Source organism: Rhineura floridana, chromosome 10 (genome assembly GCF_030035675.1).
Source record: "Rhineura floridana isolate rRhiFlo1 chromosome 10, rRhiFlo1.hap2, whole genome shotgun sequence".
Lineage (NCBI taxonomy): Eukaryota > Metazoa > Chordata > Lepidosauria > Squamata > Rhineuridae > Rhineura > Rhineura floridana.
The window spans coordinates 53783143-53807990 of NC_084489.1; the positions used below are offsets into that span (position 1 = coordinate 53783143).

The 24848-nt window shown below is 41.9% G+C and overlaps 1 protein-coding gene across 2 annotated transcripts in view; it reads right to left on the reverse strand.

Moving 5' to 3' along the window:
* Positions 1 to 24848, reverse strand: part of VPS50 (VPS50 subunit of EARP/GARPII complex) — a 137384-nt gene that overhangs the window by 19311 nt on the left and 93225 nt on the right. For both annotated transcript variants that reach the window (XM_061586630.1, XM_061586629.1), the window contains exon 22: positions 23615 to 23695. In XM_061586630.1, coding sequence (XP_061442614.1) covers positions 23615 to 23695 — 81 coding nt within the window. The remainder of the gene's footprint in view (positions 1 to 23614; positions 23696 to 24848) is intronic.

The window sequence follows — 24848 nt, forward strand, 5'->3', positions numbered from 1 at the left end:
CGCACCTGCTCTTAACAGCTATATTTTGTCAAAGTATTTATTACAGCAAATGCCTCATCAAATGCAATGCTGTGCTGTCTCCCCTGCACATAAAGAAGATGGAAAGCTGTGCCCTATAAAAACATTAAAGAATAAGGACCCAGAGTTTGCAATGGGAATAACAAACAAACAAACAAACAAACAGGTGTTTAAGTCAAAGGGATGGTTACTGTGAGAAGTTGGCCAGGTTAGTTTGAACTCAAAGACAACTCTCTCTGTTCCACAGCAGTCAACTTTTATGCAAAACAACATTATATACATAATGTGGGTTCATGAATATTTTCATCATTGTTGGAAAGCTTCCCCCACCCGCCATTTTTTAATGACTGAGTGGAGGCAAAAGTGTCCATTTAGAGTGACATCAGCTTCTAGCCAGATCTATGCAGTATTTATTTATTATCTATTTATTATTAAATTAATATCCCACCCTTCCTCCCAGAAGGAGCACATGGTGGCAAACAAAAATACTAACAGCATGTTAAAACATCTTAAGAACCAGACTTTAAAACATCTTAACACTAAACATCCTTAAAAACATATTAAAACAAAACATCTTTAAAAAACAACTTTAAAAACATCCTAAAAAGCAATTCCAGCACAGACCCACACTGGGATAATGTCTCTACTTAAAAGGCTTGTTGAAAAAGGGAGGTTTTCAATAGGTGCCAAAAAGATAACAGAGATGGCGAATGTCTAATATTTAAGGGGAAGGAATTCCAAAGTGTTGGTGCCACAACACTAAAAGCCACTTCCTACGTTGTGCGGAATGGCCTCTTGATAAGATGGCACCTGCAGGAGGCCCACACCTGCAAAGCATAGTGAATGACGGTATATAAGGGGTAAGATAATCTTTCAGATATCCTGGTCTCAAGCTGCATGGGGCTTTATACATGAAAACTAGAACCTGAAAATAACCAGGTACCTAATGGGCAGCCAGTGTAATTCTTTCAGCAGGGGGATAACATATAGGCGCTACCCTGCCCCAGTCAGCTGTCACACTGCTGCATTTTGCATCAGCTACACCTTCTGGACCAACATCAAGGGCAGGCCCACATAGAGCGCATTACAGTAATCCAGCCTAGAGGTGACCAGTGCATGGACAAGTGTTCAGGCTATCCCAGTCCAGGAATGGCCACAGCTGTCTTATCAGCTGAAACTGGCAAAAGGCACTCATCGCCACTGACGTCACCTGGGCCTCTAACAACAAAGATGGATCCGGGAGTACCCCAGACTGCAAACCTTCTCTTTCAGAGGGAGTATGACCCCATCCAAAGCAGGCAATTGACCAATTATCCAAACTTGGGAACCAGCAACCCACAGTGCCTCCGTCTTGCTAGGAGTCAGACTCAGTTTATCGACCCTCATCCAGCCCACCACCGAGTCCAGGCATTGGTCCAGGGCTTGCACAGCCTCTCCCGAATCAGTTGTTACACAGAAATAGAGCTGGGTATCATCAGAGTACTGCTGACAACTCGCCCCAAATCTTCTGATAACCGCTCCCAAGGGCTTCATATAGATGTTAAACAGCATTGGAGACAAGGTACCCTGCGGCACCCCACAGCACAACTACCAGGGGGCCAAAAAACAATCACCCAATGCTATTCTTTGAAAACGATCCTGGAGATAGGATCAGAACCACTGTAAAACAGTGTCTCAAACACCAATCTCACCAAGTTGGCTCAGAAAGATACTATGGTCAATGGTATCAAAAGCCACTGAGGGATAAGTAGGAATAACTGTGGCGCACTCCCTCATCCTTCTCCCGATAATGGTATCTTTCGGGCGACCAAGGCCAATTCAGTCCCATAACCAGGCCTGAACCCAGATTGGAATGGGTCAAGATCATCTATTTCATCCAAGAGTACTTGCAATTATGCACCAAAATCCTCTCCATCACCTTTCCTAAAAATGGAGTATTTATAACCGGGTGGTAGTTATCATAAACCAATGGGTCCAGGGTGGGCTTTTTCAGCAGCGGTCAGATCATTGCCTCTTTCAGGGTACCTAGGACCACTCCCTCTCGCAAAGATACACTGACCACATCCTGGATCCACTCGGTCATATCTCCTCGGCAAGCTTTAATAAGAGGACACATTGCTAGCCGCATCGTTGCAAGCACCTTGTCCACGTCATCAGGCCACATCAACTGAAACTGATCCCAAGAAGTTGTGGCAGATCTTGCACTGGACACCTCACTGGGGACTATAGTAGATATAGATGGGGCATCAAGATTGCTACAGAGACAAGCAATTTTACCCTCACAGTGCCTTGCAAACAATTCACAGTGCGCTTTGAAAGAGTCTAACACTCCATTTCCTGGAGTTGATGTTAACAGACCCCAAACAATACAAAAAATCTCCATTGGACTGCTACTTGAGAATGTGATGGAGGCAGAGATGTGGACTGTTGTTGCCACCCTCACCACCACACAGTAGGCATGGTTATGATGTTTTACTTGTGCCTGATGAGCCTCACAGCATGTCTTTTGCCACTTGTGCTCTAGCCAACATCCAGCTTGTTTCATTGCCTTTAGTTCACTGGTGTACCAAGGTGCAAGCTGGGCTCCACTATGCCAGAGTGGGTGCTCAGGGGTAACCATGTTAAGAGCCTGACAGATCTCATTGCTCCACAGTGTAACAAGGCTTCAGCAGGGTCACCTGTTGTATCTGCTGGAAATTCCCCCAGGGCATTCAGGAATCCAGTGGATTCCATTAGTCTCTGGGGGCGGACCATCTTAATCTGTCCATCACTTCTGCTGGGGAGGATCAGAGCCATAAGTCTGAACTTCACCAGGAAATGATCTGGCCACGACAATAGGGTGACATTCACACTCTCTCCATCTTCAGACCACCCTTTCCTCTATCTGGAGCAAAATGAAAATCAAGAGTGTTACCTGCCCTATATGTTGGACCAGTGACAACTTGAGAGAGTCCCAATAGACATCATGGAAGCTATGAAGTCCCAAGCCGGAACACTAGAGTCAGCCTCAGCATGGACATTGAAACCACCCAGGACTATTGTTCTGGGCTCCTCCAATACCACAGCCAAGATGGCCTCCACCAGCTCAGTCAGAGAAGCTGCTGGGCAGCAGGGTTGACGGTACACCAGCAGCAACCCTCGTTTACTGTCTCCTTGGCCCGATGCCAGGTCAGGCCTCACAGCCAGCTCCAAGACAGAGTGGTTTCCTGGTGACAGAGATGGAAGTTCTGTAGGCCATAGCAACTCCGCCCATCCATCCCTGCAGCCTGTGCTGTTGTTGCACCGTATCCAGGTGGGCAAAGCTGGGTCAGGTCAAATCCTCCCAGCTCACCCACCCAGGTCTCAGTAATGCACACCAAATCGGCACTGGCATCCATGTTCAAATCATGGATGAGTGTGGTCATACTGTGTACCGATCTGGCTTTAAAAAACAGTGCACACAGGCCAGTGGGCACAGCAGATAAGCAACCAGAAACCCATCCATGTGAAGAGTGGGAGCAAAGAACAAAGTGTAAATAGCCTTGCCCCCATTTTCCATGGTAGCCCATCCCTCCGTATGGCTACACCTCTCTCTACCCATGATCACTGAAACTGGGATGGCATCACCCATGTCCCTCCTTCCTAAGACTCCTCTTCAACAGATGGTATAAATAACAACTACAGCCCACAGGGCACATCTACTCCCCTCTCTCTCTCCCTCTCTCTCCCTCTCTCCCTCTCTCCCCCCCCTCTCCCTCTCTCCCCCCTCCCTCCCCCCCTCCCTCCCTCTCTCCCCCTCTCTCTCTCCCCCCCTCTCTCTCCCCCCCTCTCTCTCTCTCTCTCTCTCTCTCACACACACACACACACACACACACACACGAGTGAGGGCCAGCCTTCTGCCAGTTGTAGTCTCTCACTCTGAAGGTATCTGGCGACTTTCTCCTGTCAAGCAGTTCACTGCACAGGCTCTCACCTTGCGCAGGAACCACACATGCACCTTCCACTTTACCCACTACCAATCTCCTCAAGACTGGTTTTTCAAAAAAAATAGAATAGGGTAGCTCCCTCACCCTTGGGGCTCCCTAAGGGGCTCCCAAAGGGACAGCTCCTTTTGGAATCGCCCCTTCAGTGACGACACCGTCGGAAGCAGACCCGTTGCCCAAGGGCTGCCAGGTTTCTATGCCCCCTGATCCAGCCAGGAGCTGATGCAAGAGGCTGCAAGATTGAATATAGCCTCTCTCTGGTTTCAGGGTCAGGCAGGGGATCCCAGTCCTTACAGCACTTACCAGGGACTTCAGCTGTTTCAAGAGACAGCAACGCAGAGGAGTAAGCAAGCAAGCAAGCAAGCACCCAGGTGCTCAAGTACTCACTCCCAGAGCAGGTCTTCTCCAGTCCCCCAGTGCTGCAGGTGTTCCCAAGGACCCAAAGGACTGCCAGGCTTTCATGCCCCCTGACCCAGCCAGGAGCTGATGCAAGCAGCTATAAAATTGAATGCAGCCTCTCTCTGTATTCAAGGTCAGGCAGGGGATCCTAGTCCTTACAGCACTTGCCAGGGACTTCAGCTGTCCCAAGAGACAGCAACACAGGGGAGTGAGCAAGCAAGCAAGCACGCAAGCACGCACCCAGTATTTTGGGGGGGGAGGTAGGATTCATGCCATAACAGCAGCAGAAAGTGGAGAAACAATGAGGAGTTAAGAGGTCAGGGGGGTTACCATTCGCACATTCATTCAGGATTCTTTTGAGAAATATATTGGTTCTCTGAAAATACTGCTTTTGACCCAGAAATTGAAACAGGAGAACATTCAGTATAGCCTAGCGATGGTGTGCCAAAGTGACAAATTGATCTGATACAGAGGAAGGAATGAACAAAGGCAGGCTTCTTGCATTCTCAGATAAAGCTCCTGAACAAACATAACCCATTGACCCAATATGTTGAGGGCCTATGCCAACTACCTGACCCTTAATGGCATTTTGCTTCTTTAGAATGTCATATATTTCTTATACAAGATGCTGAGAAAGGCTTTTACTTTGAGACAGCAAAAGACAGGTAGGCATTGCAAAAAGCCTTTCATTACACAGCTGGCATTTGTGCCTTAAAAAGGGAGGAGGTCTCTGTCTCAAGTGTTCCCCACATTCAAAAGAGTGACATTCCCTTCTTTCATTTTCTCCTTCATTGAACAGGAAAACAAGAAGGACCTTTGAGCAACTGTCAGGTTTACAGGTGCCATTCAGAGGAAGAGCCATCAAGCCTCGGCAGCTTTTGTACCATATTACTTCTTATAATGAGGAAGAAGGAAGGCAGATCATTGATTGGTTTGTTATAAAGGCTTTTGGAGTATGTAATTTTCTCCACTGGACACAGGAATATACTTGACGAAAGGCTCCTTTTCACGTCTACCAGTATTTGCATTTATCATCTTACACACACACACACACATTTAGCAATGTGATGCCATCTTTTTTTAACCAACATTTCAAGATAAGAGGTAAAGCCCACAAAATTTGGAACTAACCATTCACAAAAAATAAAACCTAACAGTGCAGGCCCTGGCAGATTACTGGAATTACCAGATGGGAGAAAGTATTAACCTACTCATTCATATTGCAAATATCTGAGATGCAAACTGAGCCAACAATGGGTATTACATTCAAAGTATATAAATCCACTCCCAACTTGGGTTGCTTAAGTTATGGGTCCACACCGTGTATTTAGATCTATCTCTATCTCTCTATTCCCTCTGAATTGAGAGAGGTGGTTGAGGTGCTAGATATGGGTTTGAAGGCAGTGATGGGTTGGATATGGGCCAATAAACTGAAAAGGTATTATGTGTTCCAGGTCCACGAGTCTAGGAAATAGGGAGATGGCCTGTTCTGGATGGGGTTGCACTCCCCTGGAAGGAGCAGGTCCATAGCTTGGAGGTATTCCTGGATCAAACACCGTCACTTGAGGCCCAGTTGGCCTCAGTGGCTAGGAGTGCCTATTACATGGCTAGTTTACCAGCTATGGCCTCTTTTGGACAGAGATGATTTGGACACAGTACTCAATGCTCTGGTAACTTCCAGAGTGGATTATTTTAATGCCCTCTATGTGGTGCTGCCCTTAAAGATGACTTGGAAACTTCAACAGGTCCAAAATGCAGCAGCCAGACTACTGGCTGGGGTCACTTATAGAATTCATATAACCTTCATTATAAAACAGTTGCATTGGTTGTCAGTTTGTTTCTGGGCCCAATTTAAGATGCTCACACCAAGATTTAAAGCCCTAAATGACTTAGGCCCCAAATATCTGAGAGACCGCCTCTTTCCCTTCAGACCCTCTTGGGTGTTAAGATCAAGAAAGGGGCCTTCTTGGTAGTCCCACCACCCTCAGAAGTTTGGGGGATGGTGCCTAGAAAGGAGCATTCTATGAGGCAGTCCCTAAGTTGTGGAACTCCCCACAGAGGCCATCTGGCACCTTCACTGTACAGTTTTCGGCAAATGCTGAAGACGCACTTATTTACCCTGGACTTTGACACCTGATATGTATGTTTGTAGTACCAACCCTTTTCCTGTGGCTGTTGCTTTAATTGTTTTTACTATTGAATTTTAAACTGTTGTAACTTGTAATCTGTCATGGGACCTGCTGGTGAAGGGCGGGTAAATAAATTAATCATCATCATCATCACCATCAGTGGTTTTCTAAAGGTACTTACCTCCTCTCACACTGTATTACACAGATGAATAATAATCTGAAAGGTTTCCTGTAATAAATTTGGGTTCAGTATAGTGTTTTATTAATTAGCAGGTACAACAACAACTAGTTTTCTGCTGGAACTCCTTCAGGCCCCAACTACTCACACCTTTCTCCAGGGATCATCTCTAAACTCCTATCCCAATGTTTCTTGTAAGGAAATTGCTCTAAAGTATTACAATCACTACATTTGCTTTGTAATCTACCAGATGTGAACTGTGGTTTGGCACTCTTAAATCCTGGGAGAAATATTCAACAAGTTCTACAAACTCTCAGAATAAGAATGCATAATGTTCTTTCACTTATACCAGTGAATACAGTACTCTATTAAAGATTTCATGGGAATGGGGGATTCTTCTCAGGCTGCTTGATCTCCAAGAAAATTATATCATAATAAATTAATTTAAAGAAAACACATACAAATCTATGAAAAACTAGTATCATATATCGGCAAAGACATGGTCATTAAAAAAAGGTTAAAGCTCATTGGTAGAGAAACTGAGAAGTTCAATGTGCATACATTTATTTTATTTATTTATTTATGTGGGGCTTTTAAGGATTTTAAGTAAGACTATAATAGATGACTTGAAGGGTGATAACTAGTATTCCCTTACATTCCCTTACGTTCATATATATATGAACGTAACTGTGATTAACCAAACAGAGATAGATAGATAGATTAGATAGATTAGATAGATAGATAGATAGATAGATAGATAGATAGATAGATAGATAGATAGATAGATAGATAGACAGATAGACAGATAGACAGATAGACAGATAGACAGATAGACAGATAGACAGATAGACAGATAGACAGATAGACAGATAGACAGATAGACAGATAGACAGACAGATAGACAGACAGATAGACAGACAGATAGACAGACAGATAGACAGATAGATAGACAGATAGATAGACAGATAGATAGACAGATAGATAGATAGGGGAGTGGTACTGAAGGTACATTTAGAAGAGCACATGCATATAAAAACTGCCCCTTTTGTTCTTTCAATGAGTCGAAGCTAACAGAACATCATATTGCCACATTACAAATAACCAACATAATGGCCAAAGCAAAAAGTAACATATTTTACAAAATATACCCAGAAATTAGTAGCAAGTTACTGGATCTTGATAATTTAAACAAGTGCATCAATCAAATATAAGAAATCCAGTTTCTTAATTCATTAATGTTTCTCTAAGTATTAATGGGCAGCACAATCGTACACAAATTCACTCAGAAGTCAGTCTCCAAAAGTTCAATGATACCTATTGATAGATAAGTATTAGTCTATGGAATGATCATTCAAGATTTTCATCAGTCCACTTCCTGCTTTGGCAAGAAGACTGCAAATGATATATATTTCTCTTCAACAATTATTCCTGCTGAATAGGAAAAGGCAACAGTTTTCTAAAGCCTAATTATATTTGGCCCCGAAAATCCAAAAAATTACATCTGCCTTCTCAAAGGAGTTATCTGCATGCACTTCAGTACAGAGCCATCAAAATATACAAGCACAAATACAGGAACTAATACCTCACCCTTCATGGTGATGGATGATGTTAATTAAAACTTTATTTACTAACTAATGTTTCCCCTGGGCAAGAGCAATTTTGCAAACCAAAATGTGTCTTTTTTTCTACTATCAGTCTTACAATACAAGCTGTCTTTCAATTTAATGTAAAACAATCTATGACAAAGAAAAAATTGTACGGTTTCATAAGGACTCCACTGAGAGTAATGGCCTTAGCTTGAAGACACCACAGAGAACAGCAAGAGCTTTTACCTGTATACAAAACTGAACAGATTCTAGTGTTACAGGCCAATGAATTCCAGTGGATATAATAAAGGGCACAAATTCAGGCTGGGTTCACATTCTTCCATTGCCACTGATTCAGGCAGACTATGAAGCTACCTTTAACTAAATCAAATCATTGCTCAATCTAACTCAATACTCCAAGGTCTCAAGCAGCAGACTTCCCAGCTCTGATATTTAAAGAACTTTTGAAAGCAGAGATGCCAGGGACTGAAACTGTCATTTTGCATACCAAAGCATTTGCACATAGACCAATACATGTTTAATGCATCAAGCATATAATGATTCATAAAACTAATCATAATTAAAATGAAATTTACAATATAATTAAAAATCCATTAATCAGCCGTAATTGCTACACATATCAATCAATTACTTTCAAACATTAAAATTATTTTGAAAACAACAACACCACATATTTGGTAAGTAATATAAAACAAATTATTCTTAATATCTCAATCACAACATTGTAGTGTTTTATCCAAGTGCTGAGACAGAATATGCAACAAGATTTTCCTCTGTTGGATCCACATACGTTGGAAAAATAATAAATAATAGATATCTTCAGTTTGGCTGCAACCAAAAAAACACACTTTCACTCTTGTAAGGGAATACTAGTTATCACCCTTCAAGTCATCTATTATAGTCTTACTTAAAATCCTTAAAAGCCCCACATAAATAAAAGAAGGTTAATATTTGGAGGTAACATGCCCCAACATGATCTTTCCTAAGTTTACCATGAAAAACACGTGATATAAAGAACATAAGAAAAGCCTGCTGGATCAGACCAATGGCCCATTTAGTCCAGCATCCTGTTCCCACAGTGGTTCACCCAGGGCCAGCTCCAAAGAGAGGCCAGGTGGGGCCCTGGCTGAGGGTCCCATGCCCCACAGGGGCCCCTGAAGGGCCCCTCATTATGGTGGGGGAGTACTGCTCCCCTTCTGTGGCAGGCTCCCTGCCATGGATTGTAGAGAGGGAGCTGCCCACCTGCCCGCTCTCCCTCTGCCCCCGCCTGCCTGCTCGCTCACTCGCTTGCCCTCCCCCCATGCCCCCACTCGCTTGCCCTCCCCCCATGCCCCCACTCGCTCACCCTCTCCCTGCTCACTCGGCCACCATCCCGTGCCCCATGCATGCGCTCGCCCACCATCCTGCCCCCCACGCGTGTGCTCACCTGCCCGCCCACCCTCCTTCTCCTCTGCCCACCTGGTAGGTTGGTAGGTAGGTGGGACATGCATCAGGGCCCAGGGCAGGCTGCTGCCCAAGGGTCCCAGCCTGCCTGGGGCCGGCCCTGGTATGGGAAGCCCACAAGTAGGACCTCTCCCCTCCTGCAGTTTCCAATGACTGGAATTCAGAAGCATGCTGCCTCTGACCATGGAGGCACAGCATAGCCATCAAGGCTAGTAGCCACTGATAGGCTTATTCTTCATATATTTGTCTAATCTTCTTTTAAAGCCATCCAGGTTGGTGGCCATCACTGCCTCCTGTAGGAGAGAATTCCATAGTGTAACTATGCACTGCATGAAGAACTTTCTTTTGTCTGTCCTGAATCTTGCAACATTCAGCTTCATTTGGACATCCATGAGTTCTAGTGTTATGTGAGAGGGAGAAAAATTTCTCTATCCATTTTCTTCATGCCATGCATAATTTTACACATATCTATCATGCAGAGCTTGGAAAAGTTACTTTTTTTAAACTACAACTCCCATCAGCCCCAGCCAGCATGGCCACTGGATTGGACTGATGGGAGTTGTAGTTCAAAAAAGTAACTTTTCCAAGCTCTGCTATAATGTCATCTCTTACTCGCCTTCTCTCTAAATTAAAAAGCCCCAAATGCTGCAACCTTTCCTCATAGGGGAGTTGTTCTACCCTCTTGATCATTTTGGTTTCCCTTTTCTGAACCTTTTCCAACTCTACAATATCCTGTTTGAGGTGAGGCCACCAGAACTGTACACAGTGTTCCAAATGCAGTTATTAATAGCCATACCTATCCTTCTGGACATCATAGTCAAAATCCCATTCCCTTGAGGCACAACAGTGGCCTAACACCAAAAAACCTTCAACAGTTCCAATCGCCAGTTTATTCTGACATCTCTGTGTCTAACCCTCAAACAACATAGCTTGCTGAAACTGCTATTATCCATTTAACTTCATTTCAACTTTGGCTACAATAGACAGCATTCCAATTTCAGCTCTGAAAAGAGCAGATATGTCCCAGGAGGTAGTCCTAATGTTTTCTTCAAAAATTCATTCTGCAAGATTTCCAAATACGATTTTACTTCGTATCCCAAGAACTTGGCCTCATATAATATCTAGCCTAAGACCTTCACAGAGAAAATCTTCAAGACAGGGTTTTCCAGCTGGTTATCCTTTGCAAAGTATTTTTTTTAATTGACAAATTATCCTAACTGAAGTTTTACTAGCTGCTAATTGTTGCTTCTGGGAGAACCAATAATTGAATACAAGTCCCAAACTTTTAAATGATAGGACAAGTTCAATTACTTGATCATCAAGCAGCCACTTACATTTCTGGAATCTGCTGCTAAAAACAAAATCTTAGACTTAGAATTATTAAAGGCCAGCTGCTCCTTCCTACAAAGGGAACAGAATTTAACCAGCATCCTTTTAAAGTTTGCTTGTTTAATAATATGAGGTCAGCAGTATAAGATTGACTTGGATGCCAAGGTTAAAGCAAGTCCAGTGAAGGCATCCATACGCTGTTTTTAACCTATATTTTATGGTTTTAATTTTTCTCATAGTTTAATTCTTTTTTAATAATATACTCTGTATGTTTTAATGGTGTTGTTTTTAGTTGTAAGCTGCTCTGAGTCCTATTGGAAAAAGGGCGGGGTAGAAATAAAGTTGTTTATTATTATTATTATTATTATTACCACCACTCTCCCTTTCTAAAACCAGCCATAAATAGTGACATTTTCACAATCTGAAGATTGCAGCTTTAGATCTAAAAATATTGTTTGGGATTGTTTGCATACAAAGCTGTATAGAGCTACCGCTCCTCCCTCAAAATATACAAAAGTAACTCCATCTCACACACACACCCATTCCCAGCTAGGGCTCACCAAACACAATCACACACCTGGGCATTTTGTCAGATTCAGACAAATAGCTGAAGTCACACCAGAGGTGGTTTATTACCTATATTCCATTTTTTAAACAATGTACTCTAGAAAATGTAAGTCCTCTTATCTGGAATCAAATTCTCCACTCCTTTCCTGCAAAGAGATGACCTAAGTGTTTAATCTTGACTAACTCCTTTTTTTTTTTTTTTTTTCAATAATTTTTATTCAGATTTTCATAAAACATACAAGACAAAATCATAAAACATTCAAAGACAAAAAACAAAATCAAAAATAGTTAAACAAAAAGAAAAAAAGAAAAAAAAAAAGAAAAATAAAAAATAAAGAGTAAAATATTGACTTCCCATTTGTCAAAGATCAAATCAGTTATAAGTCTATAATATATAACAATCCTGTCTCTTAAGTCATATTATAAAATCACTTTCCTCCAGTAGTTATCTTACTTAATCATCAAATCTCATAAACATTACTTAATTCTTTCCACAAAAAGTCAAAGAGAGGTTTCAATTCTTTAAGAAATATATCTATCAATTTTTTTTTCCAGATAAGCATATCGATTAATCCATCTCATTACTAATTATGATAATCTTATTGTCATAACCATAGTCAAAATAAACATTTCAATTAATCCATCACATCAGAATCTGTTAGGTTCAGTAATTTCAGTAGCCATTGTTCTATTATCTCTATTAGTTCCATTTTCCATCTTCCATCTTCAGTAGTCTTGTTAAGTCCAGTAATTTCAATATCCAATCTTCCATTATCAGTATTCCATAATAATCTTGCTGTCAAAGCCATAGTCATATAGTAAGAGTCTGATGGGAATTACCTCTATCCCAAATATTTTCTTGCCATCCATTCTGAATAGGTTGCTGAAATACTGCTGTAAAATCATATCTCTGTTCTTTTTTTCAAAATACACTGGGTCATCTCTTAAAAGTTTTTCCATTGTCACATGGCTGCAGTTAATTCCATAGATTTTCTCTATATTGGGCTCCATCACATCATTCCAGTCCAGAAGATTATCCATGCCATTGATAACTTTATCTCTAGAATCTTCATTAATTTCTTCAGAGATAACATTGAGTTCCAAACAATAGATTTTATTTCTAAAGTCCATAGACTCCAAATCTTGTTCCTGTTCCACGTTGGTTCCAATCTCCGGGATCTCCTCTCTCACAGGGACCCCTATTCCAGTCTCCAGGGTCTCCTCTCTCACAGGGACCCCTGTTCCAATCTCCGGGGTCTCCTCTCTCACAGGGACCCCTTCCAGGGTCACCTCTCTCACAGGGACCCTTATATCTTTAATCTCCTGCTTCATTTTACTCAATTCAATTTTCGTTATCTCAATCTCATCCATTATTTTCTGAAACATAGTTATTTCCAGATTTTCAGCCACTTTCTTAATTGCCATTTTAAAAGAAAAATATAGGAAAACCACTTCTTATTTCAGCAACAATTGGGTTAATACTCCAAACTTGGTGACATCACAGTATAAACAGAGCAGACAGCCTTATCTCTCCAATAGTTAAGTAAACAAAATGCAGTTCCCAGGATCGAAACAATTAATGGCAATCGTCAAGAAACAGATTCGTCAAAATAAAATAGACCAAAAAGAGAGTAGTCTCAAAACAGTATAATATTTTTCAAAATAAAAATCTGGAATAGAAATCCCTCTTCTGTGTATATCTTTAGAATGCAAATCCAGGACAGCTTTTTGCAACAAAAACAGAGATAAGCTATTAATTAGTGCGTAGCAGAGAGAAGTTATGGCTCCCCAGTGAGATGTCAAAAACCGATCAATCTGGCAAATCTCTTTTAAACAGCAACAATTTAAGTCAAGTAAAAGAAAAATATAGAAAGAAGGGTGCTTGCCTGTTAGTGCGTTCTCTCTTAGAAGATAAGATGAACGTTCGCTTTAACAGATAGAGCTTGCTGTTGAAAATCCGTCCCACCTTCGTCGGCTGGACCTCGTCCCATAAATTAATGAGATCTGGTCGTCCCAACAAAAATAGGCTTTGAGGTTAATCTCTTCGTTTCTCCCTACCCGGGAGAAGTTTAATCAGTCAAAAAAAAAAGAAAAAACTGACTGATATATCTGAATAAGCTTCTTTTGAGGCAGGAGCCCGTCTCAAAAGCAGGCACAGGCTAAGTCACCCTTCCCGGAAGTCCTAATCTTGACTAACTCCTAATGAATATGCTGAATCCTCTCAAATCTAGATGAAACTGGACCCAAAACTGCTTTTGTTTGATGCAACTCATTACTTTTTTTGCTACTGACAAAGCTCCTTAAGAACTTCCCTTATTTAAAAGCAAAATTAATCTTATTGAAGTTATTAGAGCAAATCATAGCCAACACTGGGCAGTAAGTCATCCAAATGTGGCCCATCAAAAAGGTAATTAATAGCTATAAGTCATTGCCAATGCAATGTAAGATTTCTCTGACCATGTCACTAGGGGAAGAGAATTCCATATTGAGGGTGCCACAACTGAGAAAGTCTTATCTTGCTTCTCCACTTAGCAAGCAGCATTCACCAAGAGAACAGGAAGCAGGGCTATCCAGCAGATCCCAAAGTATTTGCTACTATATTCCTCCGCAAGTAAGGTGTATGAGTGGAGGGGGATGACTCTGTCCTCCCTGTCCTTAGTGTCTGTGTAATCTCCAGCCCTGACCCCCTGACATTAGCATGTTCAGTGCCCCACTGGGAAGGAGAATTTATGCACATATAACTGTACATCTGTAGTTTCTCTCTTCTGACAGTCTGCTGAATGCACCTGTGTTGAGGGTAGTGGGTGTAGTCCTGCCCTCTTTCTGTTGTACAGGATGGAGATGCAGTACTTGTGGCTAAGCCATGAGTTCGCTTAGTGTTACATTCGAACCTGTGCCCATGGTTTGCTTCTTTCAGATAAACTTTGAGTAGAAAATCCAAAATAAACTTTGATTACAACTTGTGGTTTGTCTGAAATAAGACAAAACACAAGTCCATTTCATTTTCAAGCATGATTGCATGAGAGTAAATCCCACTGAACTCAATAAGCATGCAAATGATCAGACCTGCCTTTCCCCTCCTTCCCCTCTCCTCTCCCTTCCTCCTCCCTTCTTCCTCCCCTCCCCTCTTCCTTTTCTCCTCCCCTACCCACTCCAGGCTTCCCTCCCCACAGTTAGTTTTACCTATCCTAACCATGATTACATAGGAGTAAATCCCATTGAACTCAATAAGCATGCAAAATGATCAATCCATTCTCAGCAAACTTGCACAAGATCCCATTTCTTACCTCCCGGATTAAAAAGCAGAGAAATTCACTAAGAGGCAAAAAACCTTGCGGTTTAAGAACATACCTATAGCCAACAGATATTTCTATCAAACTTTAAAAAACTGGGAAATCGGGCAGCTATAGTGAATGCACCAGGAGACCAGGAGACCTGACTTCCTCTCTCAGATATTGTCCTGCCCTACACATTTGTCAAAATGCAAACACAATTTGGGTTGGTCTTTCACAGTCCAATCCACTTCTTGTGTAGCCTGGAAGAATTTGGTAATGTGTCTCTGAGCATATGGTGAGTGGTGGCATCACCTGCAATCAGCCCAAATAACAGAAACAAGACATGCATGGTGCTGATCTTGTTTTAGCAGGGAGGAAGCAACAATATTAAGACTGCTGATATAGTTCAGACAGTCACTTTAAATATGCTTGATTTACTTTGCAATTTTAGTGAAGTTTCCTGTAGTAAATCATTTTCTTTTGCTTCTGTTTCTGTGAATATGTCAAGTACAGCAACACTTTGCAACACTAAAAGAAAGCTCCAAAAACAATTGTGGAATAATGGCACTGACTGTTCTGCAGAATAGTTTCCAATGGGCATGAGGAGTGTCTCAGTTTGCACAAGATACAACAGTGAGAGGTGAAATATATTCTAGCAAATGTCTAGGCGTGCTCTATGTTTTTAATTGACTATGCCCACCTTTCCTTAAGTGGAGTGGTTTAAGCATAGCAGGCTGAAAAGATGCATCTTGGGCAGGCCAAGTTTGATTTTTCCAACAGCTAGAGTCATTGCTTAAGTAGCTACATATTGTAATCAGTCTGATCTTACATCAAACTGACGTTTCAGATTCAACTGTTAACGCACCCAAAAGAGAAATAGAGCATGACCTCCAGTTGGAAACACAAAAGGCTGTCTTCACCATCATATGACAGTGACCAATAAAAAGGCTTTGAAATTTTAAGCCCATGTTGAGTTCACCCTCTAAGCTAAGGTTAAAAGGTCTTCAGTTAACTCTGAGCCGTCACACAGACAGCAACTTCCTCATAAAATCATCATTAAGGTCCTCTGTAATATGTCTTTTTCTTCTGGCATGTTTCCTTCTGCATTTAAGGATGTCATTGTTTCTCCCATTTTCAAAAAGCCCTCGCTTGATTCTTTTTCTCTCTAATTACCTTCCTGTTTCTTTGTTGTCTTTTGTTTCAAAAGTCCTAGAGCGAGCTTGTTTGTTCACGTTGCCTCAACTTTCTTTCTCATACTTTTGGAGTCCCTTCACTGGCTTCCTATTTATTTCAGGATTCAGTACAAGCTTTTTGTTTTGACTTTTAAAGCTTTACGTGATTTGGCTCCACCTTGTCTCTCAGTTCTCATTATAGTCCTGCTTGAGATCTCTGCTCCACAAACTCTGTGCTTCTTACCCATCCCAGGGTTCTTTGCTCTGTAGCTCGACTTGGTCTGTTTTCTCTTGCTGCTCGGTAATCCTGGAATTGTCTTCCGGAACACTTGCGGATTACTCTGTCAATTTGAGTTTTTATGTTATTTAAAAACCTTCCTTTTTCCCAAAGCGTCTGGAATTTCAGGTTATGTTTTAAAAATTCTCTACAGTTTGAATGCCTAGAGTACGTGTATTTGAAGTCCTCGCTTCATCCTGATTTGTTCCCCTCAATTCCTTTGTTGTCCTTATTTTATTTTATTAGGTTGTTACGCCTTTTGGGGCAGAGACTTTTTTATTGTTTTATTTTATGTACAGGGCCAAGTGCATCTGATGGCGCTATATAAATAGATGATCAAATAGTGACCATGTGTTCTGAATATGCTCCCTTTCTAACACAGAAGATTTACACTTAATGAAGAACGAAGCATCAGCTAATTGGAAACTGGGAAAAGTTAACTGTAGGTTTAAGGTAGCAATCCAATACCAGGCCTACATGACTCATGATGTAAAGAATTGCAGAATGATTTTAAGCCCATGTTGAGTTCACCCTCTAAAGCTAAGGTTAAAAGGTCTTCAGTTAACTCTGAGCCGTCACAAAGACAGCAACTTCCTCATAAAATCATGATTAAGGTCCTTTGTACAGTTGCATGTCAGAATTTTACACTGCTATGTAAGGGATGTAGTGCAGAATTGTAGTCAGATAAATATGAGATATAGCGCAACTGAAATGGAAATGGACTGCCCTCAAGTCAATCCCGACTTCTGATTGACAGATGGGTTGTCTTGCCTCCCTTTCAAAGTTGGTACGTGATAGTGGGGGACAGATAATGATCTGGTCCACTAGGCCAAAATAGTTTCCCTCCCCTGGGATAGGGTTTTAGAAAGAAAAAAAGAACAGGCTACAGTCTAGGGTTGCCAGGTTCTTGGCCTGAGACTGATCCTGTATCTTTAGGAGAAGAGAAGGTCAGCCAAGTGCAGGTGTTCTTGCAACTCTGTAATGGGAAAAACCACAAGGTGGAATTCTCCCTTCCCCCTGCACAACTTTTAAAGATACAGAAGACCTCTTGGTTGCCAGGCCCAGCCTCCAAGAGGTATTCTGTATCTTTAAAAGTTGTGCAAGGGGGAGGGAGAATTCCACCTTGTGGTTTTTCCCATTACAGGGCTGCAAGAACATCTGCACTTGGTTGACCTTCTTTTCTCCTAAAGATATAGGATCAGTCTCAGGCCATGGACCTGGCAACCCTAGGCTACACTGAAGCCCTTGAGTGTGCCATGGAGGATCATGTCAGCATGCCGAAATGACTTTCAGAAATGCGGGTTGCTACATTTTATCCAAAATCACTCTTGATTTATTTTTTTAGAGAAGCCTTCCCCAAGCTGGCAGGTCTCCAGATGTTGTGGATTGCAACACCCATCAGCTCCAACCAGCTGGCTAGGGCGGACAGGGATTTTAATCCAAAACATCTGGAGAGCACCGGGTTGGGAAAGGTTGTATAAGGTCTTTTGCCTAAAATACAACATTAGAATACAGTACAAGGCCATCCAGGTCCCTGGCCCACCTTTAATCCTGAACTGTAATACTGGACAGTAGCAAAATAAGGGACACAGGATTATGCCCAAGCCCTTATTCTTTTCTGGGATGCCATAGAGCCCATAAAAATAGTAGTTAGCTGCCACAACCCCAGTTGTTTAAATCAGGCCACAGGAGACACCAGAATACATCCATTTCAGAAAACTCCATGCATACCACAAAAGTGGTCTGGCAAGGAAACCTTCCTCATTCATAACAGCACCTGGTATTTTCATGCCCTCGGTGAAGGAATCCCCTTTGGAGAATGACCTGGAGATACCCAAGGCAAATATCATGGTGGAGCAGCCCAGGTCAGGGACTGTGAGGGAGAGCAGGGGAATCCTGGGCTCCTGAGGGGACACGGCAACCTTCCTCCTCAAGACTGAGATAGCCCCTGCATGATATCAGAGGTGGAAACCGAGTGGCCACCAAGTCCTAAGAAGTGTAGGCACCTAAAAGGGTAGGCACAGATACCGGTGTGCACACCTGAGGAACTAAGACTCCTCAAAGTGAAGGCATACTCATGAGTAAGCTGATCCTCATAAGTCAACCAAAACCATAGGCAATCTAGATGGCCTGCCTCTGTGGAGTGGCAGGGCTCTGAAGGCTCAGACTTTCAAGCCTGAGGTTCCAGACACAGAGTGCTGGATTAACATCTTTCTGTCAGCTTCTCAGTTTGTGCATCCTGGCCTACCTAGCTGCTCACTGGACATCCCACCCCATGTTTTGACTTTGGGCTGCCTTGACCTTTCTTTGCATGCTACTCCTGTGTTTTGACTTTGGGTTGCCTTTGACCTTGCTTCTTGTGCTACCCTTGGATTTGAATGTCAGACTGTGATTCCATTACTGTCCATTGTGAACTCTTAGCTGCTCTGCCCACGCACCACCTGTGCCAAGACAGGTATAGCATGTGTGGGCCACGAGGAAACCCATAAGACACTGGAGGCAATTAAAAAGTCAAACTGAATTCACTTAAGGAAACTAAAGTTCACAGGACATTAAAAGTAAACAAAAAAGAAAAGAAAGCAAAAATAGGGGGGAAAGTAGTATAATAGTGCAAATTACGTTCACTAACTGCCCCATGATGTTACTTGACCAGGAGGTTCTAGAATTTAATTTGGTTGTAAAAAATACACCTTTGTTCATTTCCAAAGAGGGAGATAAGCACATGGAGTCTCAGATGGAAGAGCAAGAAAAGTGGGAGGTTACCCCAAAGTGGAACCTCACCAGTTTGAGCAACTGAGGGCCAGACAAAAGAAACACCCTGGATTTGATTCTTCCCAGAATTCCTCCAATCAATGAAGCAGAGGATGGGAAAAAAGTCAATGAGGCTGAGGTTTTTAAAAAGTCAAGTTATAATAGGTGTTTTTGGTCAACTGTCTATGGGACCTCAACTGCCCTGGTCTCACCTGGTGGTTCTGCTCTTGAATCCACAGTCTGAGTATTTGTGCGACATAAAACTTCCAACAGAAAACCAAGTACATCCATCCCAGTGGCGAGCAGTTAACAGGAGGGAATGAAGTGTTGTTTGGGGCTTGATGTTTTTTTAGGTGCCTGAATAGGCCTCTCTCATATAATACAAGAACATGTGGCCATCCAATGAAGCTGAATGTTGGAAGATTCAGGACAGACAAAAAGAAGTACTTCTTAACACAGCACATAATTAAACAATGGAATTTGGTCCCACGTATGGCAACCAACTTGGATGGCTTTAAAAGAGGATTAAACAAATTCATGGAGGGTAAGGCTATCAATGGCTATTAGCCATGACAACTATGTTCTGACTCCACTGATGGATACAGGCTTCCTGTAGGCATCTGGTTGGCCACTGTGAGAACAGGATGCTGGACTAGATGGACCTTTGGCTTGATTCAGCAGGGCTTTTCCTATGTTCTGAAGCTGGGTGACAGATTCTGGTTCACAAAAAAGAAATTATTCTCTAGTCATTCACCAGGTCTGTTGGGTGACAGACTCTGAGTCACAAAAAGTGGCACCTTATAAAGGCCAACAAATTTTATGATGGAATAAGTTTTTATAGAGTGAAAAAATGGAAATGGACTGCCTTCAAGTCGATTCCGACTTATGGCAACCCTACGAATAGGGTTTTCATGGTAAGCGGTATTCAGAGGTGCTTTACCATTGCCTCCCTCTGAGGCTGAGAGGCAGTGACTGGCCCAAGGTCACCCAGTGAGCTTCATGGCTGTCTGGGGATTTGAACCCTGGTCTCCCAGATCATAGTCCAGCACCTTAACCACTACACCACACTGGGTCTCATAGTGCAACTACCCAGGGTTAAACAGTTTCTAGTGAACAGACAGCAGATTTTAATTAAAAATTGCATTAGCTTAGTTTTAAGGTAGCTACCTTATGCACTGAAACAGCAGCCATCAAGAGCAACTCACAGACCAATCAACACTCATAGGCAGCTGTCAGTATTGCAGTTTTGACAGAACCTTCCCCCTTCCACACTGAATGGCACTGTGCCTGTGATCATGCTCAGCATCAGATCTAGCAGCAGCAAGGGCCTCATGTTCATCACAGGTTATATCAGGGCACAACAATGTGCTAAAGAACTCCCAGTTTACTTTTGAGTACAATTCAAGGTGCTGGTTTTGACCTTTAAGAGCTCTAAACAGTTTGGGACCTAGGTATCTGTCTGCCCGCCTTCACCTCATTAGTCATGCCATTACATGAGAGCCAGGGAACAGGGCCTGTTGCAAGTGCCTACTATATCTGAAGCCTGACTGGTGAATTCTCCCAACAGAGCCTTCCCTGTCGTGGCACCTAGACTATGGAATGCCCTCCCCTGTTAGGTAAGATCAGCCCCTTCTCTTCCTATTTTTAGATGACTGCTGAAGACCAATCTTTTTATTCATGCATTTAGTTAAATTTATACCCCTTCATACTGATGTTTTTCAGGATTTTCAGAATTTGTTTTTGTATGGTTCTTTGTATGTTTTTGTATTTTTAAATTTCTGTGTGGCTTTATGTATGCTTTGTATTTTAAAATCTATGTAATCTGCCTCAGGACCTGCATTCTGGGTGAGAGGCAGACAAAAATAAATTTATTGTTATTATCATCATCTTCTGCACAGCACCAGTAGTAATTGGAAAAAGCATATTTCAGTAATTTGCACCCAAAATCCAAACATTTGTTTGGCGACTAAAAAATGAAAGAGCATACACTGCAAAATGCAGCTTTTTGAATACAACAAACCTACCCTGCTGCTCTAGGAGAATACCCCAAACCATCTGTACTTGATGCAAAAGGCTCCCGGGAATTATGAAATATTGCTAAAAAGTTTGAACACAGTAAGACTGAAGCCCCTATTGAACCAGCTCCCTCTGATTACTGAGCAATAGAGCAGGAATATACAGCATATACTGTATCTCTCTCTTTAAAAATATAAAAAATCATCACGCTGTGGTTTTCACCACAGACAGATGGTGTGGCAAAAACCAGCGTGGATGCCTTCATAATGACAGCCAGCCCAGGAGCTGCAGGAGAGTGAGCAGGCAAGAGCAGGCAGGCAGGCAGGCAAGTGACTGACCCGACAAGCACAAGCAAGGTAGCAGTGCGGTAACACCTGGGGACCCCAGGTGGGTGGAGGCACCTGGGGCTCCTATTTCTGGGGTTAGGTGCTGGGGTTGGGACATGAAATGGAGAGATGCAGGAACCTGGGCTAACTGGCCATTTGTATCACTAACCAGTAAAGAAATGGGGAAAAGCCTATGAACATGTGATAATAACCAACATGGTTAAGTGACTTTAAGAGCTTTCAACCACAACAGGCCATGGAGCATGCACTACAAGCTGTAGTACTAGCAACAAAATTGTAAATGAGCTCTGTACAAACATGTTTTCCCCAACGCACAGAGGCCACGTTTACATCTAATGCAAACCCATTAACCACACACCATCCTGGCCACAAGCATGCATGCTAGGATTTGCAGCTTCTGCTTTGCTTCCCCCTTGGTTGAGCAGGAAAACAAACCACCAAGCAGCCAGATTAGTATTGTGTCTGAACCAGAGTTCATAGTTTGTTTCTCCCACAAACCACAATTTGGAAACTGAGAACAAACGTTAGCTTCAGATAGTGGTTTCTTTGAAGAGAAATAAACCCTGGATGCTGGGTTGGATCTAATACTAAGCTGACGCTTAGTATTTCTCTTTCTCTCTCTCTCTCTCTCTCTCTCTCTCTCTCTCACACACACACACACACACACACACACACACACACACACACACACACACACACACACGAGACTAAGGGAGGAGGGAAGCAGAAACATTCAGGCTGCATTGCACCAGATTAATTTGCTTTGCTATGGTTAATGGCTTTGTGTTACATAAAACACTGCCACTGTTTAGAATGTATAGTTCTGCTATAGTAGCCATTCATATCACCAGCTGTGTAAAGGTGAATGAAAACCTTTTAAAACTGCTATAATTTTAATATTTAATTTTGGTGTCTATATAGAAAATCAACTGGGAAGATGATAGAGTGTGCAGTGATGGTCCAACTCCATGATTATCTACAATGACACAGACTATTCAAATATTTAGAAATCCAGTTTTCAGGCTGCTTATGGCACTGAGATTGCTTGGGTCATCCTGGCTGGCAGCCTCTATCAGAGTAAGAGGTACAATGACTTGCGATACTGAAAATGCCACAAGGAAATATAAAGGAAAACATTCTTGTTGTTCTCTGTCCCCATCTCCAAGATGCCACTTAAGCCTTAACATTAAACTGTTATGAACATTTGGAATGCTAGCCAAAGCCAGTTTAAATAGCCAACCTGGTGACCTCCAGATGCTGTTGGACTCCAACTCCCATCAGTCCTAGCCAGCGCAGCCACTAGTCAGGGATGATGGAAGCTGCAGTCCAACAGTATCTGGAGGGCAGCAGGTGGCTATCTCTGTGTCATGGGAACTAACTAGGCCAATCTACTAAACCATAACTGGGTTATAGTAAGATATACTTCAAGTGCCATTCCCCTCTGCTCTCTCTCTCCTGCTGCATTTCTATGACAAATCTGTGCCTCCTTCCTTCAGAAATATTTTTAGTAGTGCTTGTGGGATTTCTAAATCATGTCAAAGAAAGACATTTTATAAATACAGCTGGTGGGTGATTTTTTTAAATCTTCAGGCACACTATTCAGTTCAAAAAGATTGCTACATTCTGCATCAACTTCAGTAGAAATTTCCATGGGAGTCTTATCGAGTCTTGGAATATAATTCAGATGAATGGCACTGAATGGCACCAAAGGATTTTAGAACACAACAGACCAGCTGCATTAGGGACTTTCTTTTGTCATGAATGCAGAGTATAATGCAGGGGTGGGGAGTCTATAGTCCTCCAGATGTTGCTGAAGTACAACTCCCATCATACTTGACCACTGAGCATGCTGGCTGAGGTTGATGGAGTTGTAATTCAGCAACATCTGGATGGTCACAGGTTCCCCACTTCTAGTACAGAGGAAGGGTAAATTATTTCTGAATGATATAGGAACTATAAAGAATAAACCCTTATTTCAGGGGCAGGGAACACTCATTTCTGCATGCTATTTTTCCAGTTCTCACAGTTTGAAAAGATGAGCTAAAAAACAGGTCGGTTAAAGCATCTGGTGAAGCAGTCAATACAGAGCAGGATTTCCTGTTGTTCCTCCATTTCAAAAACTCGAACAAAGTCCTATGACTTACCAGGTCAATCAGGCTCTCCTGTATTCTGTTGAGGGTGGTACGAAGCCTGCTGCTGCTGAGTCCCAGTCCTGTTGATTCAAACTGGAAGTAAGAGGGAAATCTAAGCAATGTGGTTTGGGTAGCATACAAATAAAGCAAAGGAACTTTGCAGTTTGCTTACATTCCTTTGCCACATTGGATAAAAGATCAGCATGGCATTGCAATCAAAATCGAAAATGGAAAAAAGTTACAACAAAAAAGACAGCATCAATGTGCCCAACACTGCACTCATATAAAGAGATAGCTACACAAAACTCATACTGACGCATGAATTATCCACTGTTTTAGAGGATAATTTTCAGAATCTTTTCTACTGCATCAATATGGTTACTTTGGGACATAGGAAAACCATGTGCTTTGGAATAATGACATCAAACGGCACCAGAAATTTAGCCACATGAAAAAAAAATTAAATTAGAATGAAGAACTATACTTGTTATTTAGTAGCATTTACCTTTATACTATAAGACAGCTGATTATATAATGCGGATTTTCCTTTGAAAAGATTTGATGAAGTTACACCTACATAAATCAAGCAGAAAGTGCCCCAGTGCCATGGTTCACACAAGACCCAAAGTCACTCCATTGTATAAATGAATTGTACCAGCTCATCCTACTGCTACTTATTTTTATTTTAAATTCAATGGAAAGTATAAGAGATCCAGGCAGAGTTGTGCAGTTAACAAAACTGTGATGTGAAACCAAGAAACATACATGCATTTCAAGGGTATTGTTCAAACATATTATCAAAATATTGGTATGTGTTTCACACCAGGAATACATTTGTCAGTTCCATAACAGACAATTGGTTTGGATTCAATAGAACAAATTTAAAGTGTTATTCAAAAACCACTTAAGCTACGTCCGTAGGCCACATTAATCCCATTGATGTCCCACTGGCATACTCTGGCTAAGTGGCTTGAAGTAAACAAACAGGCTTGAATAAAGAAAAGGCCAAATATGTTAAATAGAATGCAATTATATTACGGGTAATTGAACATTTAAGACTATTGGCTTTATACCATACACACCTGCAGTGCAGGAATGTGGATGGCACATTTTCATAGGTAGAATTATCATAACAAAAGTGGATTAATGTCTTTGGTCTTCAAAGGTTCACAATGATTCTTTTCTCAATTTAGTGTGGCTGAACTTTTAGTTACACAACCAAGTTAGCCCACTCAATGGTATCCCC